Source organism: Dinoponera quadriceps, unplaced genomic scaffold (genome assembly GCF_001313825.1).
Source record: "Dinoponera quadriceps isolate SergipeBrazil2010 unplaced genomic scaffold, ASM131382v1 scaffold1872, whole genome shotgun sequence".
Taxonomy (NCBI): domain Eukaryota; kingdom Metazoa; phylum Arthropoda; class Insecta; order Hymenoptera; family Formicidae; genus Dinoponera; species Dinoponera quadriceps.
Genome location: NW_014555944.1, coordinates 1,510,328 through 1,533,050, shown reverse-complemented (window position 1 = coordinate 1,533,050; position 22,723 = coordinate 1,510,328). Strand labels below are relative to the sequence as shown.

General features: G+C 48.5%; 1 protein-coding gene across 1 annotated transcript; it reads right to left on the bottom strand.

The window, feature by feature from the left end:
• Positions 1 to 239: 239 nt before the first annotated feature.
• Positions 240 to 22,467, bottom strand: LOC106745916 (B-cell lymphoma/leukemia 11A). Its single transcript, XM_014621920.1, has 3 exons — positions 22,455 to 22,467; positions 14,589 to 15,038; positions 240 to 2,491 (listed from the first exon to the last, which is right to left on the bottom strand). Exons 1-3 carry the CDS (start codon positions 22,465 to 22,467, stop codon positions 246 to 248), a joined length of 2,709 nt encoding a protein of 902 aa, XP_014477406.1. The 3' UTR covers positions 240 to 245.
• Between the last annotated feature and the right edge of the window lie 256 nt (positions 22,468 to 22,723).

The window sequence follows — 22,723 nt, the reverse complement described above, 5'->3', positions numbered from 1 at the left end:
CGACCTACCACCTCTCCTAATCCCGAGAGGTGACCTCGGACATTTCGCGTCGAGAGATCCTGCTGAAGTCGCGCTGTCGGAGTAGCGCGCACGTCCCTGGCGAGATCAATCCGGCCTCGCGCGACTCAGAGAATCTCCCTTGTTCTCGAGGTCCCTGAGGAGGAAGATCCCCGTCTTTAGTACACCGGGTAAGGCGGCCTGTGCGGCCACAGCGGCGGGATCGGCGGTAGGCTTCCGTTCCAGGATCAAGTATCCTTGCTGCTGAGTGAGGAGTCCTCGTCCTTGATCACCGGATACGGTATGTCCAGCTTGGGACCCTGTTGCACCACCACCACGCACTTCCTCATGTGTTTCTCCAGCGTGCTCGGCACGGAAAACGGCATCTCGCAGAAGCGGCACTTGTACGTGTCCTTACCGTGCCGGCCGTGGGTCTTCATGTGCCTGGTCAGCTTGGAGCTCTGAGCGCACGCGTATGAGCAGAGCTCGCACTTGTACGGCTTCTCGCCGGTGTGCGATCGTCTGTGCACCGTCAAGTTCGAGCAGTTCTTGAAGACCTTGCCGCAATACTCGCAGGTGTCGTTCCGGCCGCTTCGCTCTTTCTTCAGCAGCGGACTCGGCAGACCCTGGAGTGCCAGGGTCGAGGTCGTGGCCTTGGACGCCTTGCGGAATTCGTTGTTCTCCAGATAATGCGGACTAGGTAGCCAAAGACCGCCGAAGTCCGGCCCGGAGGACCTGGGAAACCCCTGGCCGGAGAAGATGCTCGGTGTCGTGGAGGAGTTGAAATTCGTCGGCGAGAGCGCGCTCTCCTTCTCCTTGTTGTTGTTCAGTGAGTTCGTCAGGTTGCACGGCGACTCGGTCTTCAGGAAGCCGCTGCGGTGATTCTCCTGCAGGGCTTGCCGATAAGCCTCCGAATACTGAGCGATGTTGCTCAGTCCGAACTTCTCCATAAGATCACCCACCAGACTGGCTGGTTTCTCCAGCCGACCTCCGCTCTCCTCGCCGCTCTGCCCTTGAGTGGTGCTCAGATCCTCCGGCGTGTTCTCCTCCGCGTCCTCTCGTTCGTTCTTCTGCTCGTTCTCCTCGATTTCGTCCAGGTCCATGTTCTCGTCGCAGCTGGACCCGTCGTCCGGTACCGTCTCGACGCTGCCTTGCGGACTTGCGGCGGAGTTCAAGTGTTCCTGGTGCTCCTTCCTCATGTGTTTCCTCAACTCGGCGAAGCTGGCCACCTCGACTTCGCACACCTCGCACCTAGTCGGTGTGCCTTGGCCGTCTTGCGTGCTTTCCTGCTGTTGCTGCTGCTGTTGCTGCTGCTGCTGTTGCTGCTGCTGCTGTTGATACTGCCTCTCCTTGTCCCGATGACTCCGACGATGAACGATCAAGTTCGACTGGAAACGAAACTTCTTATCGCACACTTCGCATGTGTACACCGTTTCCGACGAGGAATCGGTGATGATCGGCGTGGAGGCCACTGGTGGACTGGTCTTCTCGCTGTCCGTCGAATTGTTGTTGTTGTGATGACCAACCGGACTCTGGCTGTAGCAGGGTGGTGAGTTCTCCTTCTGATGACTGCCGTGAGTCAGATTCGTAGGGTTAGTCGTGGCCGGGCTGGGAGGTTCCACCGACTGGGAATGTGACTGTGACTGTTGCTGTTGCGACTGTGGCTGCTGCTGCGCCGGCTGCTGCTGTTGTTGCTGTGGTTGCTGCTGCTGTTGCTGCTGCTGCTGGACACTACCGGCGACTGGGACCGGCGGCACCGGCGGCGGGGGAGGAGGATTCGTAGTAGGATTACCGCTAGCAGGTGGAGCCGCGCCTAAGGACGGATTAGCGAGGCTCCTTAGGCGCGCCGAGTAAAAATCCAGGTTCGCTTCGAGTGGTGGCGGGTGTGCCTGGCCGGCGAGGCCGCGGCCGTGCGAGAGCTCGGCCAGATTCGCCAGGTTCCGGGCGTTGTTCAGGGAGTCCAGCGAGCTGCGTACCAGCGGATCTCCCAAATTCAAGCCGTCCATACCGCGAAGCGGGTCGCCCAGGTTCTGCAGGTTCCTCGTGGCGGTCTGCAGCTCCTGGAGGCCCCTGTACCCCGCCAAGGGATTCAGGGTGAGGAAATCAGGCCTGAACATAGGCGGGAAACTTCGCTCGAGGTGTTGCGGTAGCCTGAGGAAACTGTGGAGAGGATCGCCCACCAGGGAAGCCGAGGTCTGCAGCTGCTGCCGACTGCCGCTACTCCCGCTGGTGTTGGTGCCACCCGATGAGTTCGCCGCCGAGGAGCTTCCGGTGGACTTGCCGCTCAGGTTCAGGTGATTCGGCGGGCTGAGGTGGTGCGCGTGCGTCGGCGTAGGCGTCGGTGGACTCGGCGCCGGGGTGTTCGACGAGGAGTTCGTCGACGAGGAGGAGGAGCAGTAGAGGCGGGCGCCGTGCATGCTTTGTACATGCTGGAGGAGCTCCCACGCCGAGCACAACCGCCGAGAACACTGCGAGCACTGCAGCCACCTTGGCTCTGAAACAGACACACCGACGTCGCGGCGGTTAAGGGTCGTAGTCGTCACATCGTTGCGCTCGAAAGATTCGCTTTTGGCATTCGGAAGACTCTCAGCCTCCTCGATTCTGTCTAATTTCCGGGCTCGTAGGAGCTTTTTTAGTCGATTACGTTTTTCACGCGTGACCGTCAGCTTAATTCCTCAAATTTGCCTGACTGCCAAATTTCTGAAGAGTTAACGCTGCGTTAGAAACGATATCGTTAAGTTCCGCGCGGCTTCCTTCCGCAGTACGTTATTAGCGATATGTGTGGGAAAATCTCGCGAAGCCGTTGTAATGAGCACAATGAGCGAGCGCGAGCAAGACCGAGCGAAAGCAGCGGAGCTGCGAGCGAGGTCAGCTTAGCGAGGAATTTAAAAAAGAAAGAGAGCGACAGACTTTTGTCCAACCAATCGATGAGAGACATTTTCAATTAGGAAGAAGCTTCTCGGATCGCCCTGGCACGTCCGATTTGTCCTGAGCTTACGATCGCGTTCCCTACGAGTTCGAAAATACACAGACGACCACCCAGTAGTAGTAAAGTTAAATGTATGTGTTGAAATGATTTTCACTTCCACCAGCTCAATAATCACCTTTTGTCCCTTGCAGAAGACTGTATATCATTGTACAAATATTACGGGCATGAAAATTTACTTTAGGGGAAGAAAAAGAGAGAGACAGAAGGGCTTCGACAGGATCGCACTATAATTCGAAGGATCACAGTCGCGAATAAGATGATTATAAGACTCCGGTTATATCGTAATAACCCGACGACAGGATTTTAGGCTTCCCGGTGGTTTCACGAGCTTACGACGGCAGCTCGTAAAATGCTCGCTCATGTGTATGTGTGTGCGCGCGCGCGCCTGCATGCCCCCGAGTCCCGCTATCAATTTTCGAACCACCCTTAATTTCGCGGAATCGGGACGGAGATCGGCCCCGGCCGATTGAATTCGGAATTCAAACGGCGCGTCTGTGTCAAATTGCGCCTCGGGCCGGCGTTGCGGGGGCTTAAAAATAATATCCTCGTGAACGACGGTCGACGGTGCGCGGAGAGGAGGGAGGGGGGAGGGGTCGGTTCACCACGGCATGCGGCTGAAACTGACCCTTAACGACTTCTCGACCCTCCTACCCTATGGCGCGCGCGAGAGAGCTTATGACACGGGAGGGACGGGTTTTGAATTTCAATGTTTTTAATCCGGAATATCAGATTTTCGGCCATTTTTCACGCCCCACGTAGCGCGGCTCCGCAGACGTCCGACTTCTTCCGGGGCGGCTACGTGGGATTTTATTAATTCGGCGTCGCCCCATCCCGGCGAGAATGAGAGGAGCCGAATCGAAAGCGGGAAAGGACGGAAAGCGGAGGATGCAAGCGCGCCATGTGCTTAAGAACGACCCTCACTTCGCGGGTGGAAACACCGCGAGACATCACGCGGCGAGCATATTCGCCCGCGTCTCACGCCGGACGTTCGAGGAGAAGGGCGGCTTGAATTTATGTCCCGACAGATACCGCACGGGGTCTCTTGAGACGTCGATTAATCATTTTTTGTGAAATTATATATATATTTTTTTTTCTTTTTATTTTAATCACGCAATATACACGCACGCCACACGATTACGTGGTCATAGTTAAGCAGGAAGAATCCAACCCACGAAATTATTAGAAAGTAGAATAGGCCAGTGGAAGCCAAGTACGATTGTTAAGTGCGAATATATATTTTAATTGCTGGAACGTCGGCGCGTGCTTTATGACACTGTGAAACGTATGTTTACCCTCCTAAATTAAAATACATATTCGCACTTAACAAGCATACTTAGTTCTTGACCCATTCTAATTTCTAACAGTTGATCCTGTTACCAATGGGTAGTCTTTCTGCATAAAACGGAAAATCCAAGCCTTTAATGGGCGCCTGAAATTAATTAAAAACAGTGTTTACTTTCTACTAGTGATAACAGTGACTAGAATAACCCAACGCTACATTTTGCGATCGATTGTGCACACGCACACTACGAAAATCTTTTATTATACGAAAATCCTCAGTCGTTCTCTTTTACCGGAAAAATTTCGTGCCGAGGTCGAAATTTGTTTAATCCCGCTCCGAATGAAAGATACACTTTTGACGCGGGTGCAATCTTCTTTGATTAATACAAGACACGCGCGTATCGGTTGCCCTAGTGTTAAAGAAACTTGCCAACTACGAAAGAGCCCTCGGCCCGCCGTGGATTCCTTTCTCCTTCAATTCGGCAGGACCGGACTCGGCGAGTTCGTGAACACGAGCGTGCCGCAGTCGGATGAATAAATACGCTCGCAGCGTTGTTCGGGAAGAAACTTCTTAGACGAGATAAATATGAGCGCGCTGTAGCGGGCAGGGGTGCTTCCTCTTGTAAGAGATTAAAAAGTTCCGAGTCTCGGTCTCCTCTACTCGTCGTACCTTACTGTCTCGCGGTACTACGGCGACGGGAAGGAAAGTCAGCCGGAGACAAAAGGCTGCAGCAAAATAAAGTGGTCCTAATTAAATGGCCGTTCGCGATAGGGAGAGATCTTTGTTAGCGGCTTGGGATCGCCTTAAAGCCGAACAATCGCCGGATTGCGGCGTATTTTTAGCGACACAGGCTGGAGCTTGAAGAAACATCATTCTCTCGGCGATCGAAGGGAATTATTTTATTTATCCTATTATTTCTTTTTATCTTCTCCAAGTGTAGTTTGTTTTATTTATAAAGGATACCCATTTATAGTAATTTTTCTGCTAGATTTCGACATACGAAATATGTGTAATATCAATTAGAGATTTTGATTTCTTTTTTTATAGTTTTTTTTTTTTGATATATTTATTTTTCTATAGTATAAATGTAACAAGAATAATAATTTTGTAGGGTATGGCCGGTGAAAATGCATAAAGAGATATAAGCTAGCTTCGTATAAATATAGTCCAATGAAATAATACGGATAATACGGATAATAAATCGCATAATAATAATAATATGCGAATGTGACAAGTATTTTCGGCAGCTTTTACGAGTTACTTCCTCGTTTCCTCGTGCAATCTTCACGTAACGGCGTCGACGCGAGATTACTCAGGGCAATTCGTAGAAACGCGAGGCTTCGAGAGATCGCCCGATGACGAGCAGGATGTGAAGACAATGAATCCTAAATAAAATTAGGAACAACCCGACGCCGTCAGCGGGTAAATGATAGTTTATCCCGCGACAATACACAATAGAACACATTTCGTTGTATGTAACAAGGTGCTAAGTAGAATAACGAGCCCGACAGTGGGCGAGGGACTTTTCTTTCGCCGTTCTTGCTGACCTTTCACCAGGATTACGCTCGCAGCGTTCGTGCGTCGTGCGCGGAACGAGCGACGATCGTCGCGATCTCATCCCATTGACGCGCGCGATTTTTCGATTGTCGGAAAGAGCGAGGAGAAAGTCGACGAACAAGGCGGAAAGATCGCCGAGGAATAAGCGAGAGAGATCCGCGCGGACTTCGCGACGCGACGTTCTAAAATAGTCGAAAAGTTACGCGAACTTAAACCGCGCGGCGAAATTCGGGCGTCGAGTCGTCGGGATTTTCCGAAATCTCTCCGCTCCTCCCCTTAAAATCGATCTTTCACAGCGCCTCTGTAATTCTCGGCGTTACAAGCTAAATCGAAAACCCAAACGACCAGCGGCGTTCACGCGGCAACGCGGAGGAATCGGGCGGCTCGCACGGGAAAGTTTCGAAATTTTCCCGAGTCATCCGGATCCTTCGAAAGGACGGGCGAGAAGCAGAAATTGGCCCGGGGTCTCGGCGCCGGGTAGAAAAATTAGAGAGTGAGAAAGAGAGCAGCGGTTGAATCATCCCCGAGACGAGCAACCCGAGTGGCGGAGCGCGAAAACGCGGCATATTGTTTCACGCTTCGGGCGTTAACCGCCTGGTCGCAGCCTCTTCGCGCCCTCGTCCCTTTCTCCGGCCGGCTCCTTTTTTCCCCCGGAAGTCGAAAATATTGCCGACTTCCCCGGGGAGAGAATGCCGACGGGACGGCGCGAAGAGATAACCAAGTGCTCGAGCATAATAAAGGTGTATCGATTCACGAGCGGGCGCCTTTCATATGCAAACCTCGCGGGTGGCCATCCGTTAGGATTATTTCTTCAGATTTCCCTGGCCGTGTCTATGGGAAATGGCTGGCTGGCCGGCTGGAACTTGGGAAACGCGAGCGTACGTTATCGTTCCCGCTACGGCTCCATCACTGGATAAATGGGGAATTCAATACACGTAGTGTGCGATCGCGCGCTTCCGACGACGTCGTGAAATCACTCGACGGGCTGATTTCTGAATCGTCCTAAATCGATTTAAAAAAATGAGGATTATGTTAAAACTCCGCGGAAAAATTGTTTTCAGTCCATATAGAGGAAGTGCCGGTAATATAGAATAGTCGGTAATATACCGGGTAATACTACGATATTTGGCTTACTAAGGTTTTTCATCTTCTGGTTAACTTGTGGTTAGAGCTTAAACTGATGACAACGCAAAAGTTGCGTTTTTCTATTCACGGTTAATAATTAAACTGATGGTTATGTAGCGGTAACTTTTAAAATTTCATGATCAACTAGGAATGTAAAAATATTATTTTTACGTTATCATCAGATTATAAACCACGTGTTAATCAGAAGATGAAAAACTAGACTTAAGTGTCGCAAGCCAGCGGATAACAATGGAATTATTATTAACTTTCCTAACTTAACGTACAAAGTGGCGATTTAATACGAGGTCTCGTGTAGTTAGTGTGTGCAATTTTAAATTTTCTGTGTATCACTACTTGCGCAAAGTGAGTTTATAAACTTTTATTTTACAGTCAATCTATCTCACACATACACACATACACACATGTATACATTTTTAGTCGCTTTTACAAGTAAAACTAAGACAGAGCTTTAGTCTAGTCTATTTAGTAAGTAAGTAAGTAAACACCTCTTGCATATCTGAAGAATGAAAATTATCCAAGGGAATTCCTTAATTCCGCAACACGTCGTTTATATTTTTTAAACGTATGAATTTAAGACGATTTTTTCCCACAGTTTCTCAGCACACAATTTCGATGAAACTACCGACTTCTTCTCTAATATCTTTGCAAAACCGCGGTACATTGTCGGGAAGGAATTTGCAAGTCGGGGACAAGAGCTGTACTTAGAAGGGACAGCCCAAATGAACGATATGCCTGCACATGAGACTCGGCCCTTCGACGATAGTGACCGAACGATTTTCTTCAGAAATTGCCCGACAAATTGGCCCATGCGACGTTTACGGGCAAATCGTTCGGAATGCTATTGTTTAACAACGATTCGAGGCCTGGTCATCCTACAAATACTTCCTCTCAACCCTTTCACGGAAGACTTAACACGAATCTGCCTCCCTCCCCCTATCGTCATGCGGAACCTTCGTCGAAATACGTTTCCGCAGACTCTTTAAACTTGCCTTCCCGATGCCGACACGAAGCTTCAGTAAATGAAACTCGCTTATTTCGCGAAACTCATGAATACGATCACATCGGAATATTTTTACACGGTTTAAATCAATCCAATAGCTGTCGTGCAAATCCTTTTCGATTGGGGAAGACGACAGTGCCAACGTATCTAACGACGGGAGGAGAAATCTCCGCGGTGTTAACGACTGAGACAAATACGTCGCGGGTTGACAAACTATTAAAATCAATCGTCGGCTGGGTTAGCGTAACTATGAGCATCGCATTAACCGGCGTATCCTAAGCGCGGGCGAATTTTAATCGCGTTCGTGCGACGTTGCATCGCGCTCCCGGAAATCTTTTTGGACGGGACACATCTGCCGCCCGGTGACGTCACGTTCCACACGCACGCACGCACGCGCATACAAACATACACAAAGGCCTTTAATCCGGTATGGCGTGTGACAATATTAAAATATCGATTAGCCAACGTATGCGACGTATGCACTTTGTCGTTGATAAAGGGCTGTACTTAAAAGGGGCAAACGCGTAGCGGATCATGTCCAGGTGGGTAGTTTGCGGGTGATTTTAATCATTTTACTGGACCCATTAATTAAATAACCAGCCGAGATAACTGCCACGCAATAATGAAAAGTGTTCGACATACGCCCGAAACACATTAATAAGTAGCCGAGAAGAATTGATCGAATAAGTTAAAAAAGGTGAAAAGATAGCCGAGAAGGTAAGAGAAAGAGAGAGAGAGAGGGGGGGGGGATAGTATGGAAAAATATATCAAATAAATTACTCGCGTGCACGAGCCGTGAAACATATTAAAAATATAGAAGGATCCGCACGATTGAGAGAGAAGTGTATTAAAATGCTTCGGTAATAATAAATATCACGCTAGAAATAATGTCGGAAACGATGATGAATCTCAAACGGCGTAAAAGAGAGTCTGCGTAAACGAAAACCGAAAAATCGCGTAATCGCTATTAATATCCGGTTTGTATCGCGCCCGTTAACCGCGGCCTACTGATTTCTTTTCAGCGAATTTTTATTTACGACCGTCTCTCAACCTACCGCAGAACCGTCGAGCGACAAAGAGCCGAAGCCGTTAAAATCGCGTATGTGACCGGCGCGATTCCGTCCTCTCCGAAGGAATATTTGAATGCTCGCGTAATATACTCCTTGTGGTCACTATAGTTCCGCGAAAGTATCGCTCGGAGAGCGTTTCACGCGCCTTTATGCCCTCCGTTACTCAGTTTGCCTGTCCGACCGCAAACCTCGCGAGCGGACCACCGTGGCTATTAACCCCTCTCTTCAGGGTCGAGTCTCAATTTATTAGAACCGTACGAGTCTTTCCCGCGTCGTTGCGGAATGGTCGCGTCCGCCGAACTGGGACAATAGTATCGAGAGCACGCGAAATTATGAATTACTCGCGTAAGGCAAATGGATTCACGCGGGTCCGTCCGCGAACGGAAGGGTCGAGAGTTCATCGCGCGTCGAAAACGAAACGGAAGCGCGACGTTTTCCTATCTGGGAATTACGAGGGATGTAATGTGATGTGTCTCTCTGTCTCTCTCTCTCTCTATCTCTCTCTGCATCCTCTCGTCCTGATCCACCTTTATAGTTGCTTCATTCTTCTCGCAATGTTACACGACGAGAGAAAGAGAGGAAGCCGGGTGAATGACGGACTCGTCTTACGTCGAGGACGTAAGGAAAAAAATTAATCAAAAAGCCACTCGACCTGGTAATTTAAACGCGTCGCAGCATGTTGAAGTCCTGTATATTGAACTTCTGCTTTGTAAGCTTTGATGACGTTTCTCCCTCTCTCCTCCTCTCCTCTCTCTCTCTCTCTTACTCGCGAGATTCCTTTTACGAGTCGCGCGAGGTAAACGCAAAGGAAGCGGAGGATGCAGCCACCTTGTCATTGTCGGGGAAGAAAGGAGGTAAAATATGAACCGGAGCAGTCGAAACGGAAGCGAACTCCTCAAAGGGCCGACCATATTGAAGGCTTGATTTTTACATCAGCGTGCTTGTTCTTCCATTTTATTCTCATCAGTCACAAGATTTGCCACGACATTTATTTCGTAGTAAACGCACGTGGCAATCAGGCTTCGTATATTGCTCGATAAATTGGCCGAATATCAAAGTGCTACGGCTAGAACGAAAAATGAAAGAAAAAGAAGAAAGTAACGATGTAAGCGCAAACGAGCCGGTCCCGACGGTAACGCGAAATGCGGAAAAAGTTGCCGACGCCGGTTTCCGGTTCGCGCGCCCGTCGTTCTCCCGTCATTGGTTTCCTTCCGCGCGAGAACGGCGCGGAAACGGAAGGTAGAAGGACGAAAAAGCTGCAGGACCCCGAAACCCCGAGCGGCAGCCAATTCGCAAGCAATTCTCCGCTCACCTCGGGCGGTCCGGGAAGTCGTCGACTTCGCTGGGACCGAAAGGCGGGAAAGGGTGGCGCGGGGAGGAGGGCGAGAAGGAGCCATAAAGCTGCCAGAGAAAAACCTCACCCGCGGACTGAGAATTAATATTCCCAGACAAACGTGACAGATAGATCAAATCTGCATCTCACCGGGAGCGCTGGCGGGTGTCAATTTCGACGGATTATCGCTCCTTTCCTCGTCCTCCGCCATCTCCGGGCTCCCCCTCGGCCCCCCGCCGGATGTAAAGCGTCCCTCACGGGTTCTCTCCTTCTCCGAGCGCGCGTCATTCTTTTACGCGAGAGAAGCGCGCTCCTCCGCTCGTCCTCTATTTCCCGAATTTCCATCTACGACGCGGATCTTTCCAAGCTGCCGACGCGAATCCGGTTAGACGAAAGATGAGAAGAACTAAAAACGCTTCGCCCTTTTTTTTTTTTTGGAAGATAATTTTCTCCACACGACGCACGAAGAGACGCATCGACGGTCGGTTGTAAACGCGATGAGGAGATTTTTTTTTACGGACCTCCTCCGCGCGATCGACGAGCCGACGGCAAAATCGCGCCGATCGAACCGCCATTTTTCGGCGCAGCGAGATTCTACCGGGGAAAACGCCGGCAGAAACTGCGGAAGGGATCCACGGCTCTCGGGCCGGAGCATCGAGGGTCCTGGCACGTCCTGTCGCTGCCACCCCACGTGCGTGTTCCTGATACGCGTCGCCTTACCTGTTCGCATGCAACGCCCGAGAATCGACCGTGCACTCACACCGTCCGCCCATATGGGCACGCTCGTGTGGACGGCTCGTGCGGACCACGTGGCCGAACAATAGGACGATTCTAATTGGGCTTTTCGGCGCGGTTGTCCGGCGGCAAAAAAATCCGACAAAAAAGGCGACAAAAGGGGCTTAACCGGGGAATATCCCCGGCGCGGACGCACGAAGGGATGAGCACGAGCGAGGAGCATTCTTATAGCGATCGTGGACCAGTTCGGAAAGGGTTAACTATCTCTCTCTCTCTCTCTCTCTCTCTCGCTTTCTCTATCTGTCTGTCTCGCTGCCATAGAGAACGTGTAGCTAGTGAAAGGGTGGTTGGGGCGAGTTCCGCGGAGCGTGATGAAACTTTAAAGAGACACCGGTGCGCGAGCGACCGGCGATGCGCCGCTCCTCGGGAGGCGCAATTATGCTCCATCGTGATCGCTGCCCTCGTTTTCCGCGCCGCTACAAATTTAACTGCCACAGTCGTTCCTCGATTTGAGGTTCCCTTCCTTTCTCTACGGGTGGATACGCGAAGCTAAACGTCGACACGAGAATCCCCGAGATCGTCTCTCGTTCGCCTAAACCGAGTTAAAGAGATGTACGATCGGTTGCCCCGCTTAATTGAATCAAGAAGAAAATCATTCCTCCCGAACCGTTGAAATTTCGAGGCCGTTATTAGGTGAAAATAATTTAATCGCGGGGGAAAATAGAAGAACTGACGGTGGCTGTCATCGGGGGCGAAGGAGAAATCCGTTCTGCGTTGCAAAGCAGGTTCTTGCGTCAATTTGCACGGTTAAGCGTCGCATAAGAATCTCAAAGGAGAGACATTCGATTCATCGAGGGTGTCGCCGGCGAGAATTTCGTTTGAGGCCGCGACGGACTCTTTGAAGTTAACCGGAATAAACCTCAATCCTCGATGTCGATTCGACGGTTTCGCGAAATTTAAAGCAGCAAGTCCGATTTACACTCATCGTAAACAGCAATAAACGCATTCCGACGAACTGCTTGAAATTATAATAACGAACACGTGTCATTCTCGGGATATTTTTAACCCTCGAATAACAAGGTTCATGCAATCACGCGTATAACAAAGTAGATCGGATCCGATCGGTAGGAGCATCTTGTGGTTTTTTCAACTGATCTTCTCGACCAGGCACGTTTATTCTCACAATAAGTTAGGAAGTATTTAAAGGTAAACAAAATATGTCGCAAAATATATAAAATATCTGATATACAACGCTTCACAAGCGTGCGCGGGAACATTAGAACACAGATCCAACTCGATCGGATCCGACTCGATCTTGTTATCCGATTTTAATCAAATAAATAGCCATATAGTACGCGGAAGTAGTTCCGAAAAGAGTTAGGTTAACTATTACCAAATTATCGTTGCATAATGAATTTGCATAGTAATAGAATTTATTGTGTCATCCTGGTTGTCATCGTAAAGATGACATCTATATTGGAGGAGGAAGATTGCAACATTAATAATTTAAATCTATACAAACAATATACAAGAGAGAGATATCAGATTTGTCGTGCTACATAAAGTAAACGTCGCGGCAGAGTCGCGGCGCGAAGGCGCTAATGTGAGTTCGCGAACTGCAGGAGTTACAACGAGGAAGAAGAAAAAATATCGAGAACGAAACTTGTCGCTCCCCGACAATCGCGATCAGTTCGATTATAGCGCTCCGGCTCGGTTTCGAAGTCGCACAAAGGAGAACGTAGAAGATAACGCAGTACTTTATCCAGCGCGTCGCGTCGCCGAATGAGGACGCTCGCGCGTTAAACCCTTCGACGTACGACAATGTGGTCCCCGACTAAAGGGGGTCACAGGAACGAGGGGCACGGGGAAAGCGGAGGTAGCGGGGGGCAGGTTCACCCCAATCCTCGAGCGGGTGGTTTAAACTCAAAAATCGAATCCACCGACCTATTGTTCGTGCCCGCTCGACCAGGTTCGACATCACATGGCAGACCCCGTATAACGATACTTTAAAACACCCTCTCTTCCACCCCGTCCGGGCGGCCGACAATTCGCCAAAGCAGCGTTTCGAACCGGCGAACGATGGATTTTGCGACGCACACTTACAACGACGAAAAATCCTGACACACTTTCTCGCCGTCCTCGTGCCGCGCGCCCAAATTTGTAACAAAGAGCTGACTGCAAAATTGAGCGGAGAAATTCCGAATTATACCATGGACGATAATCTGACTAGGTCGTGTCAGACTAGGTCGTTTGAATATTTCATTTGTGTGTACGAAAAGGCGCCGAACTATCGATTTCGAATGTGAAATGTTTTTCTGCTGCTCATTGATGTACCGATATTATTCATTGAAAGAAATTGCCGATGGCGAAACACGAGCGCCTTTTCTCGCGTGCGTATTTTTTCATCGAGAAATGTAATCACTTTCGTGATTCTAGGGGGAGAAAGAGATAATTCCTACTTAAAAATATGTATTTCTTTCATGTTTCGAGATAAAGTGAGAGAATTCGTGCAATAAAAGAGGACTTTACTTCTTCAGTTTATTAATAACATGCTGATATAATAGATATTAAACAGTTTTATTCACGAATTTCTCGGAGCTATGCCTGTACCGCTAAAATCCGTTATTCGGGAATAATCGGAAAAGAGCAGAGCGCGCTTTTAAAAATCGCGCGAAAAAAATTTGCTCTTTTAAGTTAAATTAGTGAAAATGTCACTGATTGAATAAGTAAAACAATATTATACCGATAATCGATGAGTATTTACTAATTTTTAATGGAAAAGCACGTAACTCTTTTGCCTTATTGACTAATTTTGGCGAGTGAAAGATTCATTATAAATCATTGTTACGCGTCTCATAGTAGAATTATATATACATGTACGTATATGCATTTAATCATATATCGTATTTGGCGTAGTTTATATACGGAGAGAAATAATTTTGCTGTTGTAACAAAACTATTGTTGTTGCTGCTACATCATATTTGTTGCGACAATGATAAAATTTAGCTGGCATAACCAAATTAGCGGATTATTCGTAATTAGGGCAGAAATAATTTTGTTACCAGGATAGAAAATATTCTGCTAAGTGAATTTACCGTTAGAACGTGTTAATTTGCTGTTTAGAAGAAAATAGCGTTTTCTTATATTTACTAATTTGTTCTCACAGCAAAATCATTCGTAGATTCAGTAAAATAATCCAGCGATAAAATTATTGACAACGTGTTAAGAATGTGATTAAGATAGTAAAAAAGAAGTAATAAATATCTTTTTCACTGATTTTTCTGTAGTTAGAGAAACAGTCGTTGTTATTGATAGAGTTTTGCAACGAAATTTCACTGATTTGCAATGCTGTACTCATAATCATGAATACCGGTAATTATTAATTGCTTTTCGATGATAATACACTGATTGCGCTTTAGAGAGCGCGTCGCAGCCGTGAGGAGGAAAAGACGGAAACAAGAAGATCGCGAGATCTTACCGGAATTGACTGTGTTCGTGTCGGCGTCCACAGACTCGGTCTTCTGCTTCTTCGGGAGGTCTTCCTTGTCCTCGTCCGGAGCTTCCGTCCGTCTCTTTGGCGTCGAACTGGCGCTCGCTTTAAGGTCGATCGGACTTCCGGTATCCGGTCCCGGGCCCTGCGGCGTCGGCGGACTCTCCAGTCGACCGCTTCTCTTGTTGATCGGTGCGGAAATACTGGGCACCGAGTTTAGTTTCGAGTCCGGATCGGTGGTCTTCAGGGCGAGGGCATCCTCCGGATCGGAGTCCTCCGGCGCAGCCGTCGCCGGTGGACTGTGGCAGCCCTGGAGGGTGCTTCGACAGTGGTTGACCTTGTGCTCGATGAACCGGACGATCTCGCCGAGGGGGTAGGACGCCCTGCAGCCCCCGCATTGGACGGTGTCTGGGGACGTGGTGTTTTGCGAGGTTTCCGCTGTAACAGGGAAAGAGAGAGACGTGTCTCGTTCAGTCGTGTTATGGAATTTGCGTTTAATCCGATCGACGGTTAGTTGCTTTAATCAAAATGATACCAGGGTGGGTTTGAAATGTAACTTGGTTTGATATTAAGGACAACAGTTTTAGTTTCATAAAGTACTTTATTTTTCAACGTAGTCTCCTCGAAGCTCAATACTATTTCCCCCGGCATTTCTTCAGGTTCCAATCCCCTCCCGAAAGTGGATTTCTTCGAGGTCCCCAAAATAGTCGTTTACAGCCTCTATCGACTCTTCATTCGACCTAAATCTTTTTCCGGCCAGGAAAATGTTGAGTTTCGGGTACAGATGGAAATCCGAGAGAGCTTTAGCTGATTTATCAGGCGATGTTTTTCCGCGATCGCTGCCTTTAACTTCTCCAAAAGTGCTTCATAATATTGGCCAGTAACGCTTTTTTCCTTCTCAAGGTAGTCGATCAGGAGAATTCCTTTCGCATTCCCAAAAACCGATGCCATCACCTGCTGTCCGGTCGATGGTACGGCCTTCGCCTTTTTCGGAACTGTTTCACCTCGTTCAGTTCACTGTTCGGATTGCGTTTTTGATTCAGATGTGTAATGGTGAATCCAAGGTAGTCGATAGTTTCATCCATAGTCACAAAACGCCGCATAAAATCCGTCGAATTCTTCTCCAACACCTCTAAACAGTCGGCTGATATTCGCATACGCTTTTGCTTTGCAGTGAGCAAACGCGGTATTCATTTTGCGGAAAGTTTTTTCATATTCAATTCGTTAGAATGAAATGAATTCGCTCAGTTGAGATGCCCATGGCCTCTGCTATCTCGCGCACTTTCACTCGTCTATCGGACAAAACCGTATCATGAACTTTATCGATAGTTTCTGTCGTGACAGCTGTTCTCGGACCTTCAGAACGTGGAGCATCTTCGATGCTTGTTCTGCCACGCTTGAATTCGTTTACCCAAAGTCGAATGGTTTTATAGGAAGGATATGAGTCACCCGGTGTAGGAAAAACCCTTTTATAGATTTTCCCTCCGCTGTTTCTCCTTCCAAAAAAGAATTTAATCGCGAATTCCAATTTTATCCATTTTGCACTGTCGCTCGAAACGCTTGTATTGAAACAACTGTCGAACAAAGAATCAATTTTTTATTAAACTTTTAACTAATTGATTAATATCTATACATCTATTCACTTTGAATTGGAAGCTTGCTTCTTCGTCAACAACGAAAACAAGGTGTCGATAGCTGTCGAATCGATGCGATTGAACGTGTCGGGATTCTCAGAGGTGAAATATTTCGTGAATAATTGCTCTCTGATTATAATAATAAGCGGACGTGTATACTCATATAGCACAGAAGCTTGCGGTAACATTGCTGCAACGTTGCTAACGTAGCAACAATGTTAACGTTAACTTTTGTGCCATGCGGGTAATAACGTCACATTTCCAACGTCGTTTTTCTTTTTTTTTACGAGAAAATAGCACCGTCTCTATGTGGACCATCGCAAAGTTGGTGGACGGTACTCGATTGTGCTATAACATAATGAACAGCGTATTACCGCAATTGTATCGCGAAGGAACCTTTCAATTACCGTTTCCCCCGGCTGGGCGAGCGGTGAAAGCAACGTCAGTATCGGCTTATTACTATCGATATTTACGTGTTACAGATATCGTTATATAACCGATCGTAGACATATGTCGCGCGCATTATTCGCAGCGAGGCATTAATCATTGCAATTTACGATACCCATTAATCCGGCGCGGCCGTAATTCCGCGCCGAGATGTTAAGCCGCGCGGCTTTATGCAAACGGACTTCTTTAGCAGACGGCCGTAAAATGAAATTCGACGGCTGTAAAACCTTCGGGGTGTTATTATTAAACACGATTGAATAAAATAGTTTCAAACAAAATCTCTACATTTCGATACAACTGAGTAATGGATCAGAAACAACTCTTTCATGGCGCATCGATCGCTCGCCCGATGGGTAACGGGTGAACGCCAATTGCACACGAACGGCAAACAACAAATCTTTGTCCGTCCTGCAAACATATCGATTTCGAGTTGCGCCGCTTTTTCATTTTCGTCATTCAATTTCCGCGCCCGCGACTCGACAACGGTACGTAGGTACGGCCGTCGGTATCCCGGCTAATCCGAGCGCGCGCGAGCGGACTTTCCCCGGATAACAAACAGAACTAATTTCCTCTTACGCAACCGTTATAATTCACCGTCGGTCCGAGGGGGCAGAGGTCCCGGGAGGTCAGCCGCAGACGTAACAATTCACTTTTGAGTGTCCTTCACGAGATAGAGAGAAATACCGTTCCTCGCGCGGGGCTTCTCTTGCGTGACGTCTCACGCCCTTTCTCTTTCGTGCGTTTCGCGCATTAACATAGAGATTGGCGGGAGTCGCGTATATCGATCTCTCTCCTTCGGCGAGTCGGGTATCCATATCTGTCCGAATGGGGCTGCCAGGCTCGCGCGACGAAACAAGAAAAACCCTCCGCCGCGTCTTGGCGATCGTTCTCCACCTCCCCCGCCGCCGCCCTGCGTCGTCTCGTCGTCCTCACCCTCGTTTCTCCCCTTTGTCTTTCCTCCCGCGCGCGTAATCCCGCGTCTCGCTTTCGCGCACGTCTTTCCACCGAGAGACCCCTCCGGCTTCGTCTCTTTCGCCTTCGTGCGATTCTTTTTGCAGCCTTTACGCCAACCCCTGTTTGTTTACCCCTAGCTGCTACCACCCGTTTCCTCCTCCGTTCTCGTTCCTCGCTTCTTTCGCGTCCTCCCTGTGTGCGACCGTTCGATTCTTTCGGGGCGGAGCTCGCTTGACCATTGGCCAGGGCGCAAGCCCGAGCTCGCTTCAACCCTTTGTAGTCCGAGTTACACCCCTGACCGATGGGCCGAACACGGATTTGCGGACGTGGGACGCGAGTCACGGACCTTTTTCCATCGATCGCAGCTATTTCGCGGACGATTCTTTATTCTTGCGCTCGGGGAAATCTTCGATGCTCCATTCGTGTATTAAAAGGCAGACTCTAATTTCGGAACTGTCATATTTTCAGCAATGTTACGATGCGAGTGTTACTTATATACATCCTTGATAAATTTTATCTTAAAGCCACTTGCGACATTGAATATATTAGATTTCGTTGAATTTTCCCAAAGTAAAAATGCGAAAATAAATCTCTAATGAATTTCGTCGTGAAATCACCCCGAGACGCGGCGGGCTGCGATTCCACGGCAACGTTCCACGTGAATCATGTGATATCGCTGCCCATCCTGCAACGATACATTTTTCGAACAAATTCCAGACTTCGTCGGAGGATATTTTCACATGCCTCGTGCGTACGGCCGCGAGATCCCGATAAGGATCTATTTCTTCGGGCCTTCACCGGCCGGAATCGACCCCGAGGTGCGTCGTGGAACTCCTTTTTTTTCGCGGCAATTCCTATCTGCGCCTTCTCGTTTTTCAACGGCGGAAGAGCGACGGTAGCAGGAAGCGAGATAAGTCCGCGGAGTCTCTCTCTCTCTCTCTCTCTCTCGGTGCGTCGAGACTCGTGTTCGGACGAGACAATTGCGCCCCGAGCGACGTCCCGCATTCTTCGTAGGAACGCGAGATTTTAATCGCACTCGTCCGAGATCGTCGCCGACGATCGAACGCGAGAAGAAAAGGAGAAAGGGAGAAGCGAGACGCGGCGGCGTTAAAAATCCGATAACATTTTCGATAAAAATCCCGGAGAGTGAAACGACGTCCGGCCGCGTCCGGGTCCCTCTGTGGCGTTGGCTGGCGCGTTGATGGAGAAAAGGGAAAAAGGAGAAAAGGAAGAAAAGAGAAAAAAACGAATCGGCCGAGCTGGCTACGTCGAGCCGGCCCCGAGAGCGGCGCGACAGCGAAAGGAAGGAGCCGGCGAAGTAGCCTGAATGGACGGCTCTCTCGGATCCGTTATGCGCCTACGATTCAAAAGCGCTCGGTTAGAAACAAGAGACGCGCGACCGGTCGTTAGCGACAATGGGCTTTTGTTTTTTCGGGGGCAGATGTTGGACCAAAACTGTCGGCAGGCGTAGACCCCTCTGCAACCCCTGCGCGCGAGCTCCCCGGCAACCCCCGTGAGCTTAAGGTGAGCGAAGGAGGAGGACGACGGAGAGACACGTGTCTCTTCGCCACTTCATAAATCACCCGCCTATTTATCCGCGCGCGCGTCTTCGGTCGCTTTTTGCGTGCGGCGCAATCGTTGATCGTGCCTGCGTTTCTATTATGAAGACACTTGATTGGCTATGGTTGCGTAAGAAGGATCCGAAAAATTATGATTTTTGAGATTTTGCTATCAACGGGCAGTCTATATATTTTTCTACATAAAACAAAAAGATCCAAGTTTTATGGGTGTCTGAAATTAATTAAGACATTTTTTATTAGTTGAGTTCTTTTTACCTTTGTCCATTTTTTTTAAGGATTGCGCTTAGGTTCAATGAATGCCCTTAAAGGGAAGAAAATGGATCGTGCTTGGTTTCATGTACAATTACAATTGTGAAGAATTTTATTGTTATTTATACTTTCTAAATCGTGTATCAAATTCTCATATTCACTTTTCAACAAGTGTGCTCCATCTGGGTTGGATTTCTCTTATATAGTTGTAGCCTCAATTATCTTCAATTTTAACGAAATTCTTTATTTATATTTCCGATTAATGCAATTGAGCAATTTCAACTATGCTTTTGACGATTTTCAATTGCTTTTGATGACTTTACGCCTATTATCAGGCAGCTTTGGAATGCCGTTATGGAAAAAATGATTCTGGTTTGGAGACGAAGAGTCGTCCGGAAATTTTTGAAGTTCTTGCATGTTTCGGAATTGGCAAAGTGTGCTGTTTTATCTGAATAAATGATAATCGCTTGACGTGATATCTGGTGAATAAGCCAGATGCGGCGAAACTCTTTCCAGTTCAAAAGATTAATCGTTTCTTTCACCGTGAGGGTCATGAGACCGTGTGTTATCGTAGAGCGAGATGACTGGCCGACATCTATGGCCGCAAAGTGATCCTTTTTCCAGAACTTTTTTTATTCAAGCTGTCTAGTTGCTATTTATGACAGTTATTGACCATTTGATACGTTTCCAGCAATCATGCCTTAATATAAGCCTCTCTTCATATCCCTTCACACGGTCAATATAATTTTTACGACTTTTTGTGTTTATCGTTCTCGTAATAAAACCTACTTTTCGCCATCAGCCACAATCTTCCACCAGAAATCTTTTTCTGAGGACAAATCATAGGAGAAAGACATTATTTAATTATTACTTAATTTAATCAATCTTTTTTTTACTTTCATGCTTGTAACGGTGCAAAATTATCCAATTATCCAATCTCCATTGCAAACTTGCAATCCAATTGCATACATAATTAAAGGAAAGATCAAGTATTCGCGGACTGAATTAACTGGCGTTCCTAATAATTTGAAGAGTTTTTTTTTCGAAAAAGGGAAATTTCGAAAATTCACGACATATTGAATTCGTCGATTGTCCTGAACGATATATCTTCGAATGGTTATTTCACGATGATGCCATCGAGAACGAAACAAAAACTCCATTCCCGTCGTCGTTATCAAAACGCCGCAAAACGCGTACAATGCCTACAATACGCAATACGTTTCTGTTTCCGATGACGACAATTACCTCCGGCATAAAAACGGAGGGCGATCGCATTCGTACGAAGATTACGTATAGGAGAAAGTGGGGGCGAACGGAGAAAGTGAATAGCTTAGGAGAGGAAGATAACGTAAAAATATAATATTGCCCCGCGAATATAGGTTGGATTGCTTACAAATTGGTCTATACATCCGTAATGTCGCGATCGCCGAGCTCGGTGGCTCCCTTATTGCGGGCGTCCTTGTAATTTCCATCTACGAGTGGGAAGGACGCGCACGGGAATCTCTGCGGGTAACGTTCCGAGGTTATTAGTTTTCCACATTAATTTTCCTTCTTATGTCCTTAGCAAGATACACCAGACCGGCCGGAAAATCGATTCCCCGTGATAGTCCGCGCGCGCGCGAGAGAAAAAGAAAGAATAGGGGAGGAGGGAGATGCCGTCGTTTCCTTTTAACATCCAACGCGGGAAACTTCGGTACTTGAAAATCGATCCAATTCGGCTTTAATGATTTAACCGTGTCCGTCGACAACTGCAATTCCTCCGAGTTGAATTTAATTTGCAACTTCGTAACTTTTGTACCTACGCCGCATACAGTATTTATCCATTAATTCACGGCGGGACGAGTGAGTTAGGGGAGGAATAGAGAGAATGGCCGGTGAGAAATGCATTATTCGTTCTTCGTTCGAACGAGGAATTCGATTCGAACTTAATCGGAGGATGCGACGTTTTCCGGCATACTTGTCGAGGACGAAGCACCACCCGTGTCCCGGGCGACGTTCGAGAGACAAGGACTCCGGTTTCATGTTTGCGACCTGACGTTAACAACAACCCCCCCCCCTCCCCCTAGCGTGGTATATTTAACCAGCTCGACCGCGACTCCGAATCTCCCACCGCGTTTTTCCGCGCGACCCAACCGTAACCCTCGTACGACCCGACGGTCTGCATAGAGGAAACACCGTCGAAGATATCCCGAGGCAGTGTCCTTGTTAGGACATCCGTCCTGTCAAAACGTCCAGAGGACACATCGGAGCAATCGAATTACGATCATCCCCAGGGCGAGCTCCGACCGTAACCAGTAATTCCATTATCCATTAGTATTGGGTCGCGGCAATTTCCTCCGCCGACCGAGGAGGCATCGGACGCCGCCGTCGCAGCCGTACGTGGCAGCCGCCGCCGATCCCGGCGAAAACGGATAAATTCCCGGCGCGCGTCCGTATCGACATACGCGGGATGGACAGATCCGTGACGCGATCGCAAATACCGTCTTATCCATAATAGAACGTCGTCGCGTCGTTTATCGTCGCGTCTCGCGGCCGGAGGACGTTCCTTCGGACGCGCGATTCATTCGCAGGCTGACTCATTTTATCAGGCGTAATTCAACGCATCGTCACGAATAACGCGTAGTTCACATATTTGTCCCGATCTTTTCCTCAATCTTGGCGCGACCGATTCGCGAATCGTGGAAGAGCACGGCGTGAATTCCAGCGCAACGACGAATCCAGCGGATCTGCGCCAGATAGGAATATAATCGAGATTTCAATTTTCGAGCCTCGGAATAAGAGTCGAGAGAGCAGCTCCCAAGGTTGCGTTCCCTGAAATCGTCCGGTATCTCGGTAGCGAAGTCATGTGCGTGTAACTTGCCGCGACCTCCGACTCGCCAGTATCCGCTTATCGCCGTTGTATTTACATCTTTCGTGAACAGCAGCTGATAAGAGATAATATCGCTCGCTTGAAAATCGCTGGCGAGTCCGCCTGGAACGACTATAATTACCTTTGTGCGCCATTACCGCTCCTCGGCCTGCCTTCGATTATTGCGTCTCTCTCTCGGATCTACGCGGCCGCTCGTGTCGGCATTGAACTCACTGGCGGGTTCGATCGCGGGGATTGATCGCGAATCCGAACCTTACGCGACGCGGAATCGCCCGTTCCTTCGCGGGGGCCCTTCGTCCTCGCGACACGACGCTCTCGTTTGATGTCCGGAGGACACGAATCGATTCTCATCGCCGTGCCCGAGATCTGCTTTCGTCCATGCTCGGATGC